Source organism: Rana temporaria, chromosome 13, assembly GCF_905171775.1.
Source record: "Rana temporaria chromosome 13, aRanTem1.1, whole genome shotgun sequence".
Classification (NCBI taxonomy): domain Eukaryota; kingdom Metazoa; phylum Chordata; class Amphibia; order Anura; family Ranidae; genus Rana; species Rana temporaria.
Window position 1 is genome coordinate 58,793,571 of NC_053501.1, and position 23,686 is coordinate 58,817,256.

General features: G+C 38.8%; 1 protein-coding gene across 4 annotated transcripts in view; it reads left to right on the forward strand.

The window, feature by feature from the left end:
- The first annotated feature begins 660 nt into the window (after positions 1-660).
- Positions 661-23,686, forward strand: part of MEIS2 (Meis homeobox 2) — a 185,612-nt gene continuing 162,586 nt past the window's right edge. For 2 of the 4 annotated variants that reach the window (XM_040333764.1, XM_040333765.1), the window contains exons 1-6: positions 1,125-1,384; positions 1,782-2,011; positions 3,234-3,375; positions 6,100-6,150; positions 7,519-7,569; positions 10,140-10,289. In XM_040333764.1, coding sequence (XP_040189698.1) covers positions 1,346-1,384; positions 1,782-2,011; positions 3,234-3,375; positions 6,100-6,150; positions 7,519-7,569; positions 10,140-10,289 — 663 coding nt within the window. In that variant the 5' untranslated portion in view covers positions 1,125-1,345. Of the gene's footprint in view, positions 874-1,124; positions 1,385-1,781; positions 2,012-3,233; positions 3,376-6,099; positions 6,151-7,518; positions 7,570-10,139; positions 10,290-23,686 lie in introns of those variants that run through there. The other 2 variants (XM_040333766.1, XM_040333767.1) reach the window with 2 other exon arrangements.

The window sequence follows — 23,686 nt, forward strand, 5'->3', positions numbered from 1 at the left end:
GTCATTTTCATTCTCCCGCCGATCAGCTCCACAAACTGAGCCTCTTGTATAAGCCAGCAGCAGCAGCCAACCTGCCAGCAGTCACTCATCTGCCAGAGACAGGCTGCAAAATCCCCTCCACCAACCACCCAGCTCCTCACTCCCTGCACACCCAAGCACTTTGGACTTTTTTATTGCCTTTACTTTGTTACTAAAAGAATATTTTTGTATTTATTTGAGTTTTTTTCTTCTTCTTTTTTTTTTTGTAGTCATTTGGATCCTGATTTTTTTTCACGTGTCATTGGGGGAAATAATAAATAAAAGAGACTGAGATCTGTAGGGAGCTGTCAAGAGGAGTTACAGAAAGATATAAGCATCAGAGAGAGAGAGAAAGAGGGAAGGGGCTGGAAGATTCGCATCTTCATCACGATCACCACCATCATCTTCCTCCTCCTCTCTCCTGCCACCATCCCTCATTCAGCACCTTGACATGCTCTGCCTCTGATTGACATCTGAAGTGGCGGAGCGCCATGAGAGCCCCCAGCCTGGGTACATGTGGCACTGCCCTGCTGGGCCGACACTGAACTCCTAAACTTGGGACATTTCGCCACTCATCGCCGCGGACCACAAACAAGACCTTTCTTCTAGCCGGTCTCATTATAGAAGGAGAGATCCTGTGCAGCATGCTTGTATGATTGTCGGTCTCACGGGTTGTCGGAGCCGGGGAGAGGAAGAAGGAGCTTTACTGGATCGCAGGAAGAAAAACGATCAACAATTTGTCCGTTTCCCCCCCTCACCCCCCCACCCCTGGCCCCCTTTTCCCTTCCCAGCAGCCCGGGACAAGGAGACAGCACTATAGGGCGCACACACAGGCGTTTATTGATGGCGCAAAGGGTAGGTTTAAATGCCCTGGCACTCAGCAAAGCAAGGCTTGCATGGGGGGGGGGGGGGTATGCTGAGCCCGGGTGGGGGTGCCACCAGTTACTATTCAGGATGTATATATGTGTGTGTTAATAAAGGATGGATATGAGTGATCAGTGCTTTGTGTGTCTCCTGCACGCCTCTCTCCTCTCTGTCTCTGACACATACACACACCTCTCTCCTCTCTCGCCTCTCTCTCTCTTCCTCTCTCTCTCTCTCTCTCTCTCTCTCTCTCTCCCTCTCTCTCTCCCTCTCTCTTCTCTCTCTCTCTCTCTCTCAGTAGTCAGTGTTTTCTCTTCCTGCTGCCCTGCTTCCTCATGTCAGTCCTATCCTCCAGCTTGATTTTTGCAGCTTTTCCTTGCAGTCGCCGTGCTTCCATCTGCCCATGTTCTAGTTCCTCAGCGAAGAGCTTGCACTTCTTTTTTGTTCTTTTGTATATTTTTGGATGAGCAGTAAAGAGCACGCACACGCTTCAATGTTCCTGGTAAACTCTTCAGCCTTCTCCATTCGGGACTTTTATTTATTTATATATTTATTACCCTGGACTTTTCCCAATCAACACCTTTTTTTTTGTGCTCACCTTTTTATCTATTCATCTTCTTGTGTTTTTTTTTTTGTTTTGTTTTTTGTTTTTGTTTTTATTATTATGTTTTTTCCCTTCCGTGTCAGGCCTCTCACAATGAATGCTTTTAGTTTGTCTATTTATCTCACATTCTTTTTTGTTTATTTTTTTATGATTATTATTTTTCTTCCTGGTCAGGCCTCACACCCTCGGAGCTTTTAGTTTGCCTCTTTCACAAATTTCTTCCTTTTTTTTGTTTCTGTATTTTGTATTTTTCTGTCTTTTCTTTCTAATTCTTTGTCTTTCTTTTCTCTGGCAGTACGATGAGTTACCGCACTATGCCATGGACGGAGTGGGGGTGCCAACCTCCATGTATGGTGACCCACATGCCCCTCGACCTATCCCACCGGTACACCATTTAAACCATGGACCCCCTTTACATGCCAGCCAGCATTATGGGACTCATGCCCCCCACCCCAATGTTATGCCCACCAGCATGGGGTCTGCTGTCAACGATGCCCTTAAACGAGACAAAGATGCCATTTATGGGTAGGTACTGCTGAAATCGGGCGGCATGTTGACAGAAGCATAGTCAGATCGGTGATCCCACATACACATGTCACATAAGTATAGTCAGATCAGATCGGTGCCCCCTGTACACACACTTATTAGATAAGTATAGTCATCACAGACCGGTGCCCTTTATATAAACAAATGTCAGATAAATATTGTCATCCCGGTACATGTTAGATAAGTATAGTCAGATCGGTGCCCCTATATATATAAATGTCAGATAAGTATAATCAGATTAGATCGGTGCCCTTATATACGCAAATGTCAGATCAGATCGGTGCCCCCATATACACACATGTCAGATAGGTATAATCAGATCGGTGTCCCCTATATCCACACATGTCAGATAGGTATTATCAGATCGGTGTCCCCTATATATACATATGTCAGATAGGTATAATAATTTCGGTGCCCCTACATACACACATGTCAGATAGGTATAATCTGATCGGTGCCCCCTATATATACATATGTCAGATAGGTATTATCTGATCGGTGCCCCCTATATACACACATGTCAGATAGGTATAATCTGATCGGTGCCCCCTATATACACACATGTCAGATAGGTATAATCAGATCGGTGCCCCCTATATATACATATGTCAGATAGGCATTATCTGATCGGTGCCCCCTATATACACACATGTCAGATAGGTATAATCTGATCGGTGCCCCCTATATACACACATGTCAGATAAACATCTCCCCCCATGAAATGATCAGGACTGATAAGGGACAGGGAAGGCAGCAATTCAGCTTCCCAGCCATGAGCCGGGCCTGATAATTCCCTGCAAAACATTGCAACTTCATTAGAGCCACTCAGGATTCCTAATACCGACCAATTAAGGATTAAAGGAGCAAATAAAGAGAGGATTAAAAATCAGCTTGTTGCTATGCACAGCAAAACTGCAAATCCTTTATTCAGCAGACACAAATTGTCATATGATCATTAAGATTTCACATGTGCCGTTCTGCTGGAGCGGGGATTATGTCCAGGACCCCCATTTATTTCTCCATTCTGATAATTCCCGGATTCTCACACTCTCTCCCTAAATTTATGATGACAGTAAAATAGTGAACGGCAATTTGCCTAAATGTATTGTGATTTTTTTCTTTTAATATAATGTAGTTTTATGATAGAATGTCTGTTGTGATGTTAGTTTATTGATGGTGGTTTGTTGTGGGGTCCACACAGACACCCCCTCTTCCCTCTTCTAGCTCTGGTCTTTGAGAAATGTGAACTGGCGACGTGTACCCCGCGGGAGCCGGGAGTAGCAGGAGGGGACGTGTGCTCGTCCGATTCCTTTAATGAAGACATCGCTGTATTCGCCAAACAGGTCAATCACCTAGCCAACTATTCACCCCGGCCCGCTGGATGCTTGTTTTATATCCCCTGTATTTATGGATGTTTGTATTTTATCCCTTCTATTACTGGGTGCTTGTATTATACCCCCTACATACTGCTTATATTATGTCTTCCTATTTCTGGGTGTTTGTGTATATATCCCCCTATTTCTGAGTGGTTGTATTTTATCCTCCCCATCACTGGGTGCTTGTATTTTATACCCCATATTTCTGAGTGCTTGTATTTTATACCCCCTATCACTGGGTGCTTGTATTATATACCCCCTATCACTGGGTGCTTGTATTTTATACCCCCTATCACTGGGTGCTTGTATTTTATACCCCCTATCACTGGGTGCTTGTATTATATACCCCCTATTTCTGGATGCTTGTATTATATCCCCCTATCACTGGGTGCTTGTATTATATCCCCCTATCACTGGGTGCTTGTATTATATCCCCCTATCACTGGGTGCTTGTATTATATCCCCCTATCACTGGGTGCTTGTATTATATCCCCCCTATCACTGGGTGCTTGTATTATATCCCCCTATCACTGGGTGCTTGTATTATATCCCCCTATCACTGGGTGCTTGTATTATATCCCCCTATCACTGGGTGCTTGTATTATATCCCCCTATCACTGGGTGCTTGTATTATATCCCCCCTATCACTGGGTGCTTGTATTATATACCCCCTATTTATGGGTGCTTGTATTATATATCCCCTATTTATGGGTGCTTGTATTATATACCCCCTATTTCTGGGTGCTTGTATTATATACCCCCTATTTCTGGGTGCTTGTATTATATACCCCCTATTTATGGGTGCTTGTATTATATACCCCCTATTTCTGGGTGCTTGTATTATATACCCCCTATTTCTGGGTGCTTGTATTATATCCCCCCTATCACTGGGTGGCTTGTATTATATACCCCCTATTTATGGGTGCTTGTATCATATCCCCCCTATCACTGGGTGCTTGTATTATATACCCCCTATTTATGGGTGCTTGTATCATATCCCCCCTATCACTGGGTGCTTGTATTATATACCCCCTATTTATGGGTGCTTGTATTATATCCCCCCTATCACGGGGTGCTTGTATTATATACCCCCTATTTCTGGGTGCTTGTATTATATCTCTCCTATCACTGGGTGCTTGTATTATATACCCCCTATTTCTGGGTGCTTGTATTATGTCTTCCTATTACTGAGTGTTTGTCTTATACCTCCTCTATCACTGGGTGCTTGTATTATATACCCCTATTACTGGATGCTTGTTGGGTGCTTGTATTATATCTCCCTATTACTGGGTGCTTGTATTATATCCCCCCTATTACTGGATGTTTGTTTTATATCTCCCTATTAGGGTGTTTGTATTATATCCCCCTATTACCTATTACTGGGTGCTTGTATTATATCCCCTTTATTGCTGTTTGTTCCTATTATATCCCTCCCTTCTTTTAATAGATGCTTGTATGATTTCTCCCCCATAACTTTGTGCTTACTGCGTGATTGTATGATATCCCCTTTATTGCTGGATGTTCCTATTATATCCCTTCGATTGGTGGATGCTTGTATTATATCCCCCCTATTACTAAGTGCCTGTAATAAATCCCTTCTTTTACTGGGTGCGTGTATTATATCCCCTTTATTACTGGTTTCTTGTATTAAATTTCTTATCTTAATGAATACTTGTATCATATCCCCTTTTTATTGCGTGCTTGTATTATAACCCTTCTATTAATGCGTGCCTGTATTATATCCCCATTATTACTTCTTGCATTATATTCCTTCTATTAGTGGATGCTTATTTCACTTTATAATGCACGATGGTCTTATATCCCCAGTATTACTAATTGTTTGTTTTATATTAATTTATTACGGGGTGCTTGGATTATACCCCTTTTATTATTGAGTGCTGTTACTACAGTATATTCTCTATTTTACGGGATACTTGTATTATATCCCCTTTATCGCATAGTTTAAATATATCCCCTTTTTCGGAGGATTCCCAAATGATATCCCTTCTATTATTGGATGCTTATTTATATATATTCTATAAGTGACTGCTTGTATTATACCCCTTCTATCACTGGGTGTTTGTATTATATCCCTTTATTACTGATTTCTTTATTATATCCCTTTATTGCTGCATGCTTGTATTATCCCTTCTATTGTATTGTCACTATGCTGGATACAAGTAATATATGCCAGGATTTACTCCATGACTTTGTATCCTTGTATAAGCCGCTCATATTTAACAGAAATCTAACTGTTACATCATTTCAAATGTAACAATAATTTGTGTCCAAATAGATAAAAAAATAAAAACAATACAAAAAAAAAAGTAGAATATATGGCGCCATAAGAAGCAAAGGAAGGATGGTGGTGTAAATAGTGTTTTGGAGTAAGATATATAAAGAGCGATATATAGTATATGTGTGGAGAAATATATAGCCAGGCATTTCTTCCTCAATAATCATATATATATATATATTTAATTGTAGAAAAATATATATAAAACATAAATCTATAAATAATGATTAATGATGTAGGTAGAGATTAGTAGGTGTATTTGCATTCACACACATAAACACGTTATCTTTCAGTATAGCTGTAAATGTGTCCAGTAATTTCCTATTTATCTAAATTCAGTTTGGCGATGTGTCCACAGAAGGCTGGGTAGTAACCTGTGATTATGTTGTCCTCAGGTCAGGGCAGAGAAGCCCCTTTTCTCCTCCAACCCAGAGCTGGATAACTTGGTGAGTATACTCTGTATTAGTGTGCAGTACTGGGTAGAAATGTGTAGCAGAGTGTAGTGACCTGCAGTACTGTATGGTAAAGTGTAGCAGTATGTGTGCAGTACTGTGTAGTAGTGTTGTGGTAATAAGTAGCGGTGTGTAGTACTGTGTACTTGTAGTGGCGTTGTAATACTGAGTAGTAGTGTGCAGTGCTGTGTAGTGGTGTTGTAGTAGTTAGCAGTGTGCAGTACTATGTAGTCTGTAGTACTATGCAATGGTGTTGTAGTACTGTGTAGCAGAGTGTAGTTGTTTAGTAGTGTGTAGTAATGTGTAAAGGATCTTATAGTACTGAGTAGCTGTGTGCAGTACTCTGTAGTGGTGTTGTAGTATTATGTAGCAGTGTGTAGTACTGTACAGTATAGTGGTGTTGTAGTACTGAGCAGTAGCGTGCAGTGCTGTGTAGTGGTGTTGTAGTACTGAATAGCAGTGTGTAGTACTGTGTAGTGGTGTTGTAGTACTGAATAGCAGTGTGTAGTACTGTGTAGTGGTGTAGTAGTAATGTGCAGCATGGTGTAGTGGTGCTGTAGTAGTTGGTATTGTGTAGTGGTGTTATAGTACTGAGTAGTAGTGTGCAGTACTGTGTAATGGTGTCGTAGTACTGACTAGTAGTTTGTGGTACTGTGTAGTTATGTTGTAGTAGTGTGTAGTGGTGGTGGTGGTGTTGTAGTAGTGTGTAGTTGTGTTTTAGTAGTTTGTAGTGGTGTTGTAATAGTATGTAACAGTGAGGGGATTTACTAAAACTTGTGCACACAGAATCTGGTGTATCTGTGCATAGTAGCCAATCAGCTTCTAGGTTTTATTGTCAAAGCTGAATTAAACAAGCTGAATTTAGAAACCGATTGGTTACTATGCAGAGCTGCAGCAGTCTTAGTAAATCTCCCCCAGTGTGTAGTGGTATTTTTCCAGCACGGATTGTGTTGTGGGAATGACAGAAAACAATGGTGCAAGCAGGCAGGCAGGGAGGGAGGGAGGGAGGAGGTCGGCTCCATAGAAGTGGACAGGCGGGATTGTGTGTGATTTGGAAATGTGAAAGTGTCACTTGTGTGTCGCTGTCACCTGTGGAGCAGCTTGTTCCTCATGGCAGTGAATTAGCAGGTAGGACATTCATCAGAAATCTCAGGGAGTGACTGAGCCATGACCGAGGAATAAACCAAAAGTCTGGATAATTAGTACCCCCCCCCCCCCTCCTGTCAGGGGCACCCAGGCCTGTCCGAGCTGGGGACCGACTTGGGGCCCCTATGATCTGCCTCACCTCCCATAGACCATACATCATAATCCATCCGCAGGGACACTTTCCTCCCCACAATAACGGCTCTGCTTTCATTGCAGATGATCCAAGCCATCCAAGTCTTGCGGTTTCATCTCTTGGAATTAGAAAAGGTAAATAGATTGTTTTCATTACGGAACACTTGCTTCTGACATTCCGTTTAACGTATGGGGCTTTACAAGACATGTGCCCTAATGTCATTATATTGTATTTACCGAGAGATCCATCCAAACAGCCAGCATGGCCCCTGATACACAACTGTCTGTCACCCACACACTTCACAACTCGCCCGATTCCGATCTGTACTATTCACCTCCACATAGATTGCCCCGACAGCGTAACACACACTATATATATTATATAATGGAGGTGAATTCTAATCAATATTATTTGCCCAAGCTGTGATCAGTGTGTGGGTGATCTCTGTGGTGTGTATATATATATACCATCTTCTGGGTAATATTTATATATTTATTTATAAATATATTTATTTTTTAAAGAGTGCTTGATTTCTTTTTCAGTGTTCGATATTCAGCTCATACACTTTATTAATCCACATAATAAGAATAATAATAATGCACGGTGTAGAGCGCAGATATGACACCACCGCTATCTCTGCCGTCGGGTTCAATTATGCGAATTTCTTGTGGACACTTAATTGAGCGAAACTAATTCGCAGCGCTAAAGCTAATTTGTAATGCAGTTATCTGTGAGCGGAATGTGGCACCCAGATGCCCCCGGAGGAGTGTTCCCTTGCCGGGCACTGGAGCCCACTTACCCCTGGGACATGGAAGTGAACCCGGACTAAGGAAATAGATGTGCCCCCTCCTGTGGATACAGAGCCATCGGATACAACAGAAACAGACTCTGTAATGCTGGCACCCCTGGGCACAGATGGCACTTGGTGACCCCGGGTATTGGAGAGGGTGGACTGGCAGTTCCAGCCTCTGCTGCCCACACTGGTGTGTTACCATTAATGGTGGCCTGCTCACTGGTCATACATTATCCTATATCCCCGGCCACTATTCCATTCAACATTCTGCCCCATCCCAAATCTTATCACCAATTTTGTCCATTATGCCAATTTCTGATTGCTTTCTTCTCTCTTTTCACTTCCCTTTGCCCATCATTTCCCCATTCTCTTATTGTGGCAAGTCCCAATTTTATGTAACTTTATTCTCTATTCTCTGTTGTGGCCTCATCTTTTCTTCTATCCTTGTCCCTTTTCTCACTCTCCCCACTTTTCTTTTCCTATTTTCCCTATTTTTATCTCTCCCCTGTATTCCCTTACCTTATCCTCTCCCCTTCACTTACCTCTCCTCTATCTGCCCTTACCTCACCTCCATCTCCCCTTACCCCTACTCTTGCCTTTCCTTACCTTTGCTTGTCCTTTTCCTTTAAATCACCTCGCTATTCCTTTACTTTCCCTCTGTCTTGCCTTGTCTCTCCTCTGTCTGTCTTCCTTTACCTTTCCTCTATATCTCTCCCCTGCCTTTCTTTACCTTTCCTCTCTATCTCTCCCCTGCCTTTCTTTACATTTCCTCTGTATCTCTCCCCTGTCTTCCTTTACTTTTCCTCTTTATCTCTCCCCTGTCCTGCTTTACCTTTCCTCTGTATCTCTCCCCTGCCTTCCTTTACCTTTCCTCTGTATCTCTCCCCTGTCCTGCTTTACCTTTCCTCTGTATCTCGCTCCTGTCTTCCTTTACCTTTCCTCTGTATCTCTCCCTGTCTTCCTTTACCTTTCCTCTGTATCTCTCCCCTGTCTTCCTTTACCTTTCCTCTGTATCTCTCCCCTGCCTTTCTTTACCTTTCCTCTGTATCTCTCCCCTGTCTTCCTTTACCTTTCCTCTGTATCTTTCCCGTCTTTCTTTACCTTTCCTCTGTATCTCTCCCCTGTCCTGCTTTACCTTTCCTCTGTATCTCTCCCCTGTCTTCCTTTACCTTTCCTCTGTATCTCTCTCCTGTCTTCCTTTACCTTTCCTCTGTATCTCTCCCCTGTCCTGCTTTACCTTTCCTCTGTATCTCTCTCCTGTCTTCCTTTACCTTTCCTCTGTATCTCTCTCCTGTCTTCCTTTACCTTTCCTCTGTATCTTTCCCGTCTTTCTTTACCTTACCTCTGTATCTCTCCCCTGTCCTGCTTTACCTTTCCTCTGTATCTCTCTCTCCTGTCTTCCTTTACCTTTCCTTTGTATCTCTCCCCTGTCCTGCTTTACCTTTCCTCTGTATCTCTCTCCTGTCTTCCTTTACCTTTCCTTTGTATCTCTCCCCTGTCTTCCTTTACCTTTGCTCTCTTTACTTTCCTCTCTTGCCTTGTCTCTCCTTTGTTTTCCCTTACCTTTCCCCTGTCTTTCATTGCCTGCTTTCTTTCTCCCCTCACCTCTCCTGTCTTCCTTTATGTCTCTTCTATGTTTCCTCTCCTCTTCTAGCCCTCTTCCCTTACCCCTGCTCTGCCTTTCCTTAGATTTCCTTGTCCCCTCAGCCCTTTCCTTCTCTCCTCTCCTCCTCTCTATACTTGTTGCTGCCCTGGGTCTCCAGAGAATAATATCTGCTGCTACAATTCCTTTATTGTTTCCTTGCCTGCAACTATTACAGTCCTTAATGATAGTTACTCTTGGAGGACATTCTGGCTTGTTACTCTTTCCACCAAAACATCATTGCTTCCCTCTTCCCCCCACCTCCCCAGGTCCATGAATTGTGTGATAATTTCTGCCATCGATACATCAGCTGTTTGAAAGGAAAAATGCCCATAGATTTAGTGATTGATGAGAGGGACGGCAGCTCAAAGTCTGACCACGAAGAACTGTCGGGATCCTCCACTAACCTCGCAGACCACGTGAGTCCCCTCTTCTTTATTACTTCTGGTGGTGGCCTGATGATGATGATGATGATTGTGTGTGCTTGGTGCTATGTACTCCCTGTGCTGATTATATTGTGGCCGGTGATGGTGGATGTAATTAGGGATGTGTGTCCTCTCCATGTGTTCTCTGGCTGTGTGTGTACACATCGCAGTGTGCTTTGCTGGACACAGTCGTGCCGTGTATAGTGGGGCCCTGTCTGGACTCTGCACCTTTATTTATCGATGTGTTAACCTATGTGCATCCCACAACTATTTGTCTGTAGTGCAGATTTCATTTTTGTGTTTCCCCTTTGGCGATTATTTTTTTTATTGGGTACAAGGTACACACCAGGCAGGCGCCCCGAGCCCCTTCTTTTAAAGGGTCGTAACATTTAATGAACCAATAATTGACTTTCTATTAGGGAGAGCTGGAGAGAATTATTAACATCGGTATTACAGGTTAAGCATTGATTTCTAACACTTTAATAATTCGGCACATTCAAAATCAGGCTTTTTATTGAAGGTTTGACAGTAGTCAGCTAGAGACTGGAGTGCTGTGTTCCCCAATCCTTGTTATGCTGGTGTTTCTATGACTGTTTATGGTGCTGTAGTTTATTATTGTTGTCTGTGTTATCACTGCTGTTGTGTTTTGCCATGTGACCTCCACTGTGTAATCCTCCTCCCTATAAATAGAAAGTAGACGCTTTTTACTTCCCAGTCTTCTGTCAGTATTAAGTGATTATTTCAAATCAGGCTTGTCTTTGTAATTAACTGTTGGGGTTTCAAGAAGATAAAAAGAGCCTGAAATATTCTTTACATTATTGTATGCTCATTATCATTTTATATATATATATATATATATATATATATATATATATATATATATATATATATATATATATATATATATATATATATATATAGTCTTTGTAAAAAATATTATCTTTATAATTACAAAGACTATATATATATATATATATATATATATATATATATATATATATATATATATATATATATATATATATATATATATATATATATAATTATTATTATTATTCATGCAATTTTTTTATTACTATTATTTTTTTTCTGTTTGTTCTCCATTTGTGAAATAAAATGTAAACTGTGAGTTCCAGGACATGTTCCTGCTGTGGTCTGTTTGAGGCCGCTGATCCAGCTCCAAGATTTTTTGTTGCCAAAGGTTTTGTGGATTTAGGAAGGGATGAACAATAGACAGGATCTGTATATATACTGCAGTACATGTATACATTCCTCCCCCCTCTGTAAAGTACAGCTTCCTCTCCCAGTACAGTCTAAAAGCTCATGTCCCGCTTAGTAGATTACACACCCGGCCTGTTTAGGGTCTGACAGATGGCAACAGCTAAAGCCAATTTACTCCTCTCCTTGGTAATAAGGAACCTTTTTATAGTCCTGGTGAACTGCATGACTTAGGTGACCGGGTCAGTTTTGAAATTTTGCATTTTTAACAGTATTCAAATTTTTATTTAAAATGTGTCCAAATCAATTATAGCAATTACATTTTGTATATTTCTTAAAAAATATAAAAATTAGCATAACATTTATGTCGCTAATTTTTAACACTGTAAATTGGTGTACATGGTTGCAATGTTTTTTTCAGATATAAGCAATAACATTTTAGCTAGTAACAAGTTACTGTTTTTTTTTTTTTTTTTTTTTTTTTTTAGAAAAACAGTTGCCTGAGTAAATGCACATTCTGTTTTGCCAGTTTCAGAAATGTAAATGATGCAAAACATTAAAATAAAAAAATAACCATTTATTTTTTATTTATTTTTGTAGCTGTTAGCATTCATCCCCCATTTAATTATGTAAAAGTAAATAGTTTACACAAATTGCATCACCTTATTTCCCCTATATATCTTTTTACTTTCATAATAAGTATAACTGCAGCGTTTTCTTTTTTTTGCATAGGTATTTGTTCTGTGAACAATTATGAAAATTATTATTAAAATATAATATATTTATTGTTTATTATGTATAGATTTGATAGATTATGACGCATAAAAAAAAAAAAAAAAAACAATTGCTAGACAAGACAGTTAAAGTATTCAATTTATTACAGAAGTACAGTTCTGTTTATGAATTTGTATACCAGCTTCACTGGAAATAGTAAACTGCACCTACCTGTTACGTTTCTTGTGAATTATTTTGGGCTTTTATTATGAGCTTTAGTTGTGTAGTTGTGTAGTTATGCCCCCATTATCTGTGTGATGTACAGCAAAAGGCATTGCTTACTTGCTTACTTCCTACAATTAGCTTTTTTTCCCCATTTATATTATTATTTTTGTTGGGGGGGGGGGGCAGTAATAAGTGGGAACTGTCATACATTGGATTCGAGTATCTCGTGGTTTCTAAATCTAACCACATTAAAATCCACATAAAACCCTCTCAGGCAGGAAAATATGAGGAATCTTTGGGCACAGTGAGACAATAAAGAATGGGAAAGATTGGGCTTTGATGCTGGTGTTCTGGTTCTGATATATATATATATATATATATATATATATATATATATATATATATATATATATATATATATATATACAGTCCTTAAATATACAAAGTGGGGCTTAGTGCATATGCCTTTAAAACCAAGGCAAGTTTGCTAAATATTAAATGTGTGTTATAACTTGAAGCTCAAGGCACATTGATTTTTTTTATCTACTGTATCATCTTTGCACAGTGACTTCTTATTTTGAAGATTTAGTGTGCAAATGTAATACCAATGGTGCATAAAATCTGTTACAACCCCCCCCCCCCCCCCCCCCCCAAAAAAAACAATTATAAGTAAAAAAATTAGGTACTGACTGAGTGACAATTATATTCTGTAAATAAATTTTTTCTTATTGAACCAGCCAAGGAATTGACAAATAATTCTTTCACTGCTCTGCTAATGCACATTCAAACCCCTATCGGCATACTCATGCACTGCAGTCTTCTCCAATGTCCCCATCCTTCCTCCCTCTTTATAGTCATGTAAACTCTGATATGCTCTTGGTAAATACTGATTGTTCTAAAAGCAAACAATATAATGATGTTATAAGTGATGCCAGCTTACTTAATCCCACTAACAAACAATTCATAACTATAGTTATCAAAGGATCTGCAGTTGCTGTCATTCATTGTCACAGTTTCACCTAAAACTGCACTCAGCAAGCAACTATACAGACTTCTCTTCACATTCACTCCCAAGCTCAACCCAAATATTCCCAAGGCCTTGCTCCAGAATTAACACTTTGTGCCACTCTTGGCCGCTTGTGCAATTGTCTCATCTTCATCAGACATACAACATATAGAAGCTGTATCAGTATAGGGTGTTACATCAATGTATTTTTAGAGTATTGGATAACTTACACCCGATCGCCAAGTATCAAATATTTAGCAAAGGGATTAACATGCAATATTGATAGTTCAAATAAATGAGGGTTTACTTACCTGCATGTGAAACATATCAATCTTGCTTGGAAAAACAGTAGCATTATATGTATTTATATTACATGCGTATTTTAGTCTGTGTATCACTTAAAACTCCTTTCTCATATGCTGCTTACATTTCAAGATGTCAGTGTTTAGATACAGAACCTGTATATTCCAGGGCTATACTGGTACACCTTTACAGTAGACCAGTCTCAGAACTGCCAGATACCCAGTATAGAAGTACAGTGCAGCCAGATAAACAAAAGCTGATTTCTGATTGGTTGTTCAGGGTAAGAAAGGTTTGTTGATATTTGAAATATTGTGTTACATTAGAGTATATATGGCAAGCCAGTGACAGAATGATTCACAGGTATCTGTGGTATGCTGGGACTTGTGGTTCAATACCGGTTTGCAAGCCACAGGTTGTTACTGATTTTTTGTTAAGCATGTAAACACATACTAAGTGTACATACTTTATAATTTCATTAATAAGATTAGAGGTAGCAACACAAGGCAGCTCAGCAATATTTATATCTGTCTTTTTATCCTTCTCCTATGTTTTGCTGCTTGCTATGTGTTTCATTAAACATGGTCGTGTTCACCGTGGTAGGAGAAGCTTTACACGACTTAGTAAGCAATGGAGTAATCTGATCAATGTTTGAAAATATTTTGAGTCGATTGCACCTGTGTTTTGGGTTTGTGTGGATGTAGTGAACTCTACATTTTCTAATTCTCCTGAAATAAAGATTTGTGATGTCTTTTATACAATATGACAGCATTATCATTATGGAATGCTCAATTGATTGCTTATTGTGAGAGCACAGCAACAACACCACAAGAGGTGTAACTTTGAGAGGCCTCTCCACTCATGATAACATTGGTTCCTTCCACTTGGGAGGTTACCTGAGGTCAGCAAGAGCTTGTTGTTTATATGGCTTATATGTGATGAACATTACTACTTTAAACACATTTAGTAGATAAGGGACTAGTATGATGCTGTAAAAAGATGAGGATTTCATTCATTGCATGTTACCCAAGTAACAAACAGTACTATGGATCATCCACTACTGTGGGATATCCATTAGAATGTTATGTGAAAAAGTAAAGCTTCACAACTAATTTATAATGCATTTTAGTAGATTTGAATCTATGTAAATGTTTCGATTACCTAAAATAGTTATCAGTCAACGTGAAAAAAAACATAATTTCATAACACGAATGGTAATAAATAACCAAAAAAAAAAAAATCCCTTTACTTAGTCTATGTTGAGTGTGCTGGTAAAAGTGTTACTTGGGTATATGCAAACTGTGGGAGCTATATAATCATGTATAATAATAATAATAATAATAATAATAATAATAATAATAATAATAATATTTCACTAAACTAAACAGTTTCACTTTCATTTATAATTATTTTGTAACTAGATGCCACTTTGCCAGTTTCCTATAGTATAGCCTGTTTGGGCTGTTGGTTTTCAGGAATCTTATCAGGGCCCAGGGATAGTAAGGGGCTAGGAGCATTTCATTTTTACAGAGCTATGTGTTCACTACTAATATTCAGTCAGGCTTAGAAGAGTTAAAATCCCAGAACGTGGCCAAATCTAATCACAAGGCTGTGTACAAATGACTTTTAATAAGTTGAGCCATTCATTCTTTAGTGTAATCGATAATGCCCATCAATTATTTTAATGTATCACAAAATGTTTATAGTTTTTTAGGGTGTACATTTTACACCAGCTATTTGAATCTGTGTGCCTTTAAAAAACCCAGTATGTTTTTTCGGTCTCCTACATATACATTTACACAAGCCCAATTCCATCTTTGAGATGACGATTTCTTTGCAAATATGAGCCATTAATAATCTTTTGTAAATCAACTCCCCGTTTACAACCATGAGGAATCAATATAAAAGAAGTGCATAGAAATGGTAGACTAACATTGCCAAATTGAATGTTCATTATTTTCACAACGGTCAAATATATAGTGCTGCTTGCTAATGTAAAACTTGTATTGTGAGAAATAAAATAGGATGGGGGTTTATGGTGTGAAACAGTGTTTTTGATAGATGGAGGATTGGCCTCAGTGTTCCGTTGCTGGGTTATTTTTGGTGGTCTCGGCCTTTATTCCACTGGACTGTATGTGTAGTTGTTGTGGACTGTGTGCCCTCCCTCCATAATACGGGCGCTGTGTGTGTCTACTGGCACTGACAGACACAAGTTGTTTCAGGTGCAAAGCCCACACCATGAAAAAACTCTGCTTTACCATCCAAACACATTCACAGCATTTTAAATACCAGTAGATCATATTTCTTGGCCATTCTCGGGGTGTTATTGTTTTTTCAAATTTTTCACTTTCTTTTTTTAAATGAATGGATATTCAATTTTTGACGTTATATCAGAACATGATTGTAGAAAACAAAATAGTTTAATTTGATAAAAATATATTTTGACATTTGGCGGGAAATTGATCCCCCATGTACATACATGCTTTATGCTTGTGAAGCCTCGTACACACGACCGAGGAACTCGACGGGCGAAACACATTGTTTTCTTCATCGAGTTCCTTGTTAGGCTGTCGAGGAAATAGAGAACTTGCTCTTTTTTTGGCTCGTCGAGTTTCTCGACAGTTTCCTCGACGAAAATGTACACACGACCGGTTTCCTCGGCAAAAAAATATCTCCCAGCAAGTTTCTTGCTGGTTTTTGCCGAGAAACTCGGTCGTGTGTACGAGGCTTTACATTACAATTCTCCTGTTTGTATGTGTGTAAAATACGCTTTATCAGGCTGTAGTGACTTTTCTTGAACAAAGTGCTGTAATCTTTATACTTGGCAATATATTGTGCTTACTTTTTAAGCAACACCCATCATACATAAATTTATAACACAAGGCCATTTATTAAACCCTATTAAGGTAACAGTTCATTACAGTAGATATAAAATATATTAACCTCTCAAAACAATGATGAATTGGTGGACACATGGCTCATGGGATGAATCCAGATAGAAGACATTTATTTTATTTCCGTATGTAAAACTTCAACACATTTTAAAATTGGAAAAATACAAAAATAAGGATTTGTTGGAGTGACGGGGAAATAAAGCTGGTCTTTGATTTGGTGTTGCTCAGATGTATTGTTCATTGTGTGTCTGTGTGGTAGCTGACTACACAGGTGTGAAAATTGTATATCTAATGTGTTTAGTTTGTTTAATGTGTGTCTTGTTTTTATTGCTTTTGTTTTGTCATTGTTTATATGTTCCTATATGTTCCTATATTTGCACAAAAGCACATATACACTTCCTCTATGAGGGTTCAGCATACTGCCAAATGGTCATAAGCAACTTGTATAGTTCAGCAATAGTTGTCTAGTGTACTTCCTAACAGTGCATAATTGTCATGCTCCCTGGATTATTTTACTGGAGACAGAAGTTTTGCAGTGCTTACCATGCATTGTGGTTCAAGGTTCGCTTACTCTAAAAGGAATATTTTTATGATGGCTTTGATAACTTTACTGGCTTTGTTTACTTCAGCAATTTAATCAATGTAATGCGAATGGTAAAATAAATGTTTCCCTTAGTTTAGTTGACCAATACAATAATCAATTCGAATTGGGTTCCACAAAAAAAGTAATTCACTGTATTGCTCACATCTACTATAGCTGGTAAAGGCTCATTCCATCCAAAATTGATATTTTACCTTTTAGTAAATATTAGTTTCAGCTTCTCAGTGATTCTGTTTGCAAAGTCACTGGGCTTGATTTCCCAGTCCCACCCACCCAAGGGTACCCCAGGCACCCAAGTATACCCCACGCACCCAAGGGTACCCCACGCTTCCTAAGAAAATGTTTTACTTTACATATGTAGAGAGTACCTTGGGTGGAGAAGGAGAAAAAGGCCCTCAACTCTGGAAACCCTGACAGGCAAACAAAGCCAGTGGGTGATATTAGCTGTGGTGGAATGACTCTTATGCCGCGTACACACGATCGGTCAAACCGATGAGAACGATCTGATGGACCGTTTTCATCAGACCAAACCGATCGTGTGTGGGCACCATCGGTTATTTATCCATAGGTTAAAAAAAAGCAATCTTGTTTTAATTTAACCAATGAATACCTAACCGATAGAAAAAAAAAACGATTGTTTGTAGGCACGTCCATCGGTTAAAAATCCATGCATGCTCAGAATCAAGTCGACGCATGCCTGGAAGCATTGAACTTAGTTTTTTTCTGCATGTCGTTGTGTTTTACGTCACCGCGTTCTGACACGATCGTTTTTTTAACCACTGGTGTGTAGGGACGACTGACCATCAGTCAGCTTTATCGGGTTAACCGATGAAAACGGTCCATCAGACCGTTTTCATCGGATGGACCGATCGTGTGTACAGGGCTTTATGCTGTTGATACTTGTACCAATTTTTTTTTATTATTTCAGTAGTTTAGTAATTGAGTTACAGTGCCAATAAATGTTACCAGTGCACTAACTTTGTATGGGAAATGTATCCCAAATTACCTTTTCAATAGCTGGTTAAATAGAATCATACCTGGTAATTAAATGCTACTAGGGTTGGATTTTTTTTTTGGAAGTCTTTATTAAAACGACATAGTCCTATACTTTGGACAACATTGTCTTTATAACTTGTCCTCTATTTTTATGGTAATTCTGGAGGAAAGCTTCAAGTTCAAAGGTCAGTTTCTGATGTAAATGTGGTTTAGCTCATTTCTGAATGTTCTGTTGTCCTAGAGGCCGACAGGTAATTGTCATGAGCGGAAAGTAGGATGTCTCCAGTTCTTTCAGGTTTTGTAGATCTGTTAGTTGAAGACTTTCAATCATTTCAGGAGTGTATTAGTCTATGATGCCAGGTTGGAGTGAGTTCCTGTATGAAGATGGTATATTTAGGTGGTTGCTAAAACACAAAATTGGACTTGTCAAGAATTCCCCGGCGTTTGCTCCAGGCCAGCTTATGTTAACTGTGCATTAGGCAGGTCTGTTATTTGGAAGCTGATCTAGAAGGCCTTTTATATTATCAATATACTGATCAATGAGGAGAATGGATACAAATTTTGCTGCACGGTAGTTTTTTTTCTTTTATTTCTTTGCTAAGTTATATAGACATTGGATAAGGTGAAAGCGCAGATTATAATAATTTAGAAACATTTGCCTTTCAGTTTTGTAATCTGTAAGGAATAAGGTTACTGCGGGCAACACTCAATATTTTTCAGTTTTCTAAATAGATCAACTTACCTGCAACCTATGACAGCAGCTACATATGGACTATTTTGGTAAATCCAATATCATTTTTTCTTCTTGAAAGCAGTGTCCATTTGTGTACTACCCTATTATTTCTATTCCGATCTCAGGGATGTGTTGGTGCGGGCTGTAGTTAGTCACCCCTCATTAAGTATCATATATAGTAAATAAGAGTCTCAGCTGTAATGAGTATAATTTCATATTTCTGTGTCACTGGGAGGTTAACAATGACATTTAGTAAATAAAAACAAATGTATTTTTAAATATGTGGAATTACGTTGAATGGCGAATAGTGGTGATATGCCAAAGGCGTAAACTTATCCTCAGGTTGGTAGATATTTGTTCACTTTCTAATCAGGATATGGGAATTTTCTATATAAAAGAAAAAAAATCTGAATTCTCAATCTATTCTGAATGGGACCTGCCAGAAATAACAGCAGCTGCAGAAAGTCTGCTCACATGTAAATCTGTTGAAATGATGCAATGTATATGGTAGGCATTACTGTGTGTTATCTAATGGGAGTCATACTGTGAGTATCAGGAATTACACTGCATGTGAGGTGGAAATTATACTAGGAGCATATGATGGCAATTACTTTCTGCATATGAGGAATAGGAACATTGTGTGATCTCTTTCATTATAACAGACTGCACAGAAATATCCCAGTGCTAAATCCTATATCGCTTGAATTTGGAGTCATTGCAGCTAACTGTTGACATTTGTGTCAGATATGTCAGTGGATTCTGTGTTTAATAGGGAATTGATGTTGGCTATATGATCAGTAGGAAGTCTTGGGCATCATGGCGGCTATGTGCTTAATGTTTTAGGCTTACAGCTCTGAAATTCTGATTTTGTTTTCTATCAGGGAGACTAACCTTAGAACATATACACTATGTTTTCTCTGTGTTTATGTGGGTCCACTCTGTGTGCTTCAGTTTTCTCCTACATCAAAAGAAAACAAACTGGTATGGTTATCGGCTTCCAACCATATCTGGTCCAAGGCTGTGTATGATAGGGACATTAGATTGGGAGCTTCTACAGGCACATGGATTGATGCAAATGATTCCATATTCTCTACATCATTTACTAAGAGTATAGAGAATGATCACTAAGTAAAGTAAATAAAGTGAAGCTGTACTCACTTTGAATAAACAATTATCTTCAGGAGAAATTAGAAAGAAATTTTCTATTGCACATGATTGGATAATTAAAGTGAATACGGCTATATTTTATTTACTAAGCTTAGTGAACATGCACTTAACAAACTGAACATTCGCTTTGCTGAGTGAGCAGTACTTCTTTCTTTTAATAAATCAACCCCAATCAGTAAGTCTAGGTTCCCACTGAATGCGGCTTTGAAATCTTGCAACTTCACTTGAAATTGCATGATTTCAAAGCTGAATGTCAGTGTGACTTGGCTGACATCGGTGCAACTTCAGATGTCTATGCAAGTCGCACCTGAAATGACCAGTAGTGCAGGAACTACTGTTTCAAATCGGTTAATTTGAACAGTTATATTGCCAACAATAGGGTGTGACTTGTCATACGATTTGACCTGTCAAATCGCATGACAAGTCGCACCGGTGTGAACAGGGGGCTAAAAGGTTGGTGCTATATGGAAATCATTTTGAAATCATCAGTAACCAGAAGTTACTCTACCACTCCCCTACCACTCCTACGCGGATGACACACAACTATATTTTCACATCTGCAACAATAAGGATCATTATCTCGGACTAGAAAAATGCCTTACTTTGATAGAAAACTCAACGGCTCAAAAACAGAACTTCTCCTGTTTCACGCCAACCGAAAGAGACTTCCCGCACCAATATGGACACCGCCGCCCATTCGGGACAAACCATCACCCCTAGCACCAAAGTCAAAAGTCTCTGAGTCATTTTTGACACCCACATGACAATGGATGCACAAATAGGGTCAGTAGTCAGCGAATCCCACCATCTGCTGCACCTGCTACGTAGACTCATTCCCTTTATCCCGAAAGAAGACATAGCAGTCGTAGTGGGTACAATTATCAACTCCAGACTTGACTATGCAAATGCCCTCTACCTCGGACTCCCAAAATACCAAATCACTCGTCTGCAAGTCGTTCAAAATACGGCCGCTCGACTCGTGACTGGGAAAAAAACATGGGAATCAATCTCACCTTCACTGAGATCCCTTCATTGGTTGCCAGTAAAAGACAGAATCACTTTTAAGGCACTCTGTCTGACACATAAGTGTGTTCAAGGAAATGCCCCCCAATATCTATGTGAAAAATTAAAATGTCACAACCCCAATCGCGTTCTGTGATCCACCAACCAAAATCTACTCCATATACCCAAAGCCAGATACAAGTCCAAAGGAGAACAAAGATTTGGAATCCAAGGACCTAGACTATGGAACGCTCTACCAACCAGCATCCGGTTGGAGGTGAATCACCTAGCCTTCAGAATAAAACTCAAAACCCATATTTTCTGAGGGCAAAAGTACAGTAGGGAAAGGATACTAAGCGCCCAGAGGCGATTCAGTTCGCATGTGTTGCGCTATATACGTTTCTCACTCACTCACTCATATAAATATGAGAAATAAATAGCCATTGAAAACTAATTGTAATAATGTTTTTCCCAAGTAGCAAACTAACTCTACTATCAATATATGTTATATGAAAGTAAAATAATTGGAGTGGTGTGGCTTTTGAGCCTAAGTGGGGTATTTTAATATTCTGTGAATTATTTAACATTGTTGTGTCACCTAGAATTAAAATCCCCAAAATATTTTAGAAGCTAACTCTACACCAATTCTGAATCTGTGAAAATGTTATAACCATTTGGCGCTCCGATACACATGGGATGTTTCAGTGCCTGGTAGCAGGAGGTTAGCATGCTATTAACAAATGCTTTGCAGTTTCTTAGAAATCAGCAGTGGCAGTTCAAGAAAGTATTTTTCCGCTGTCAGAGATCGAAGTGAGCACAGGTTCTCTGGGCAAAGTTCAAAAATGATTACTAGTCCTTAGTTTCGTGCTCATGAGGAAAAGTTCAATGAGGGAGTATGCTACTAAAAAGATTAAAAATTCACCTTTAGTGTAGACGAGGCCTATATTTCCAACTATCAACAAAGCAGCTCTGTGGCATCTATGGCTGGTTATTTCACAAGACCTTTGCATGTTAATATAAAAATGTGTTTTGATGTCATCAGATGATAGCCATGCAATGTTTTATTTTACTTGTATGTAAAACGCATATAAAATGAAATGTGAGGAAACATGATGTCTGAGTAGCGTACTAATATATCTTTGAAATAGTAGGCACTAAAAGAGCAGGCAAAACAGAAAATGAAAACCATGCATCTCCTAGATATCACTGACTTCAAAGGCCTCTTCATTCTTAAAATATAGTTTGTACAGAATTACAAGAAGTCACAGCTTGTGCTCAATGCCAGGCTCCTCTAGTACTCTTATCTAGTGAGCAATGGACCTTGCTGTGCTGTGAAGAATGTGCCCATTGGATTCTCTGCTAGGATGATAAAATGGGTACGAGGGTGGAAGTGACATGGCCTACAAGACTATTGTGACCTTGCAACGTATAGTTCCTGTTAGAATACATACAACATACAAGTACACTGTATAGGATGCAGACATAGATATATGTCTCTTGGGAAACAATAAATCTGCAGTATTCCCCAGTGTTCTTGTGCTTAAAATTAAAACGAGAATTAAAACCTTTTGGTAAAGTAAACATACTGATAGTACGTACGTGCATGCTTCATATCAACAGATATAGATATATCTATATATCAATATATATATAAATATATCTATGTATATATATAAATATATATATATATATATATATATATATATATATATATATATATATAGATATATAGATATACCTCTCTCTCTCTCTCTCTCTCTATATATATATATATATATATATATATATATATATATATCTTATATATATATATATATATATATATATATATATATATAGAGAGAGAGAGAGAGAGAGAGAGAGAGAGATATATCTATAGATAGATAGATATATTTTATCATTTTTTTTTCAAAAATATACAGAATAATCTTAAAAGGAGTCATTTATTAAACTTATTTAAACAAATAAAAATAAAAACGAAGCGCAGCTCTATTTGCCGCTTTATAGTTTTAGCAATATCCAGAGATGTTAGTAAATCGATGTTTTAACCTTCCCAGGGAGAGAGTTTTCTGATAAAGTCAGGTTTTGCAGGGCAGACTATTGTGTAAATGAGAAACACATTCTAGGCGCAGAGATCTCTTGTGGCAGTACAAGTACAAGCTCTTCCCATATTGTCTCCTGCTTTTATATTAATTACAACTTGCATTATCAGCTGCGGGGCTGCGGCCCGGCAAATAGAAAATGCCTTCCCAGGGGACCTTGCTTCTTGGATGTCTTTTTCATCCGCTTTGTATTGGGCTGCTCAATATTCCCAGCTTTTCACCTGGAAACACTGCTCTTTAATACAATTAGATGGGTGCAGGAAAGGCACATTTGTAGCCTGAATTATTAAGGTTTCTGTTGAATGTCTGCCTATGTACAAGCACGCTGCATAGTCACTTTTGTGGGTATTATATTTATGTTTAATTTATTGCTGTTATACTTGTGTTCACAGGAAAAGAAGAGGTAGAATCCATCTGCCTGTCTGCCTATTTC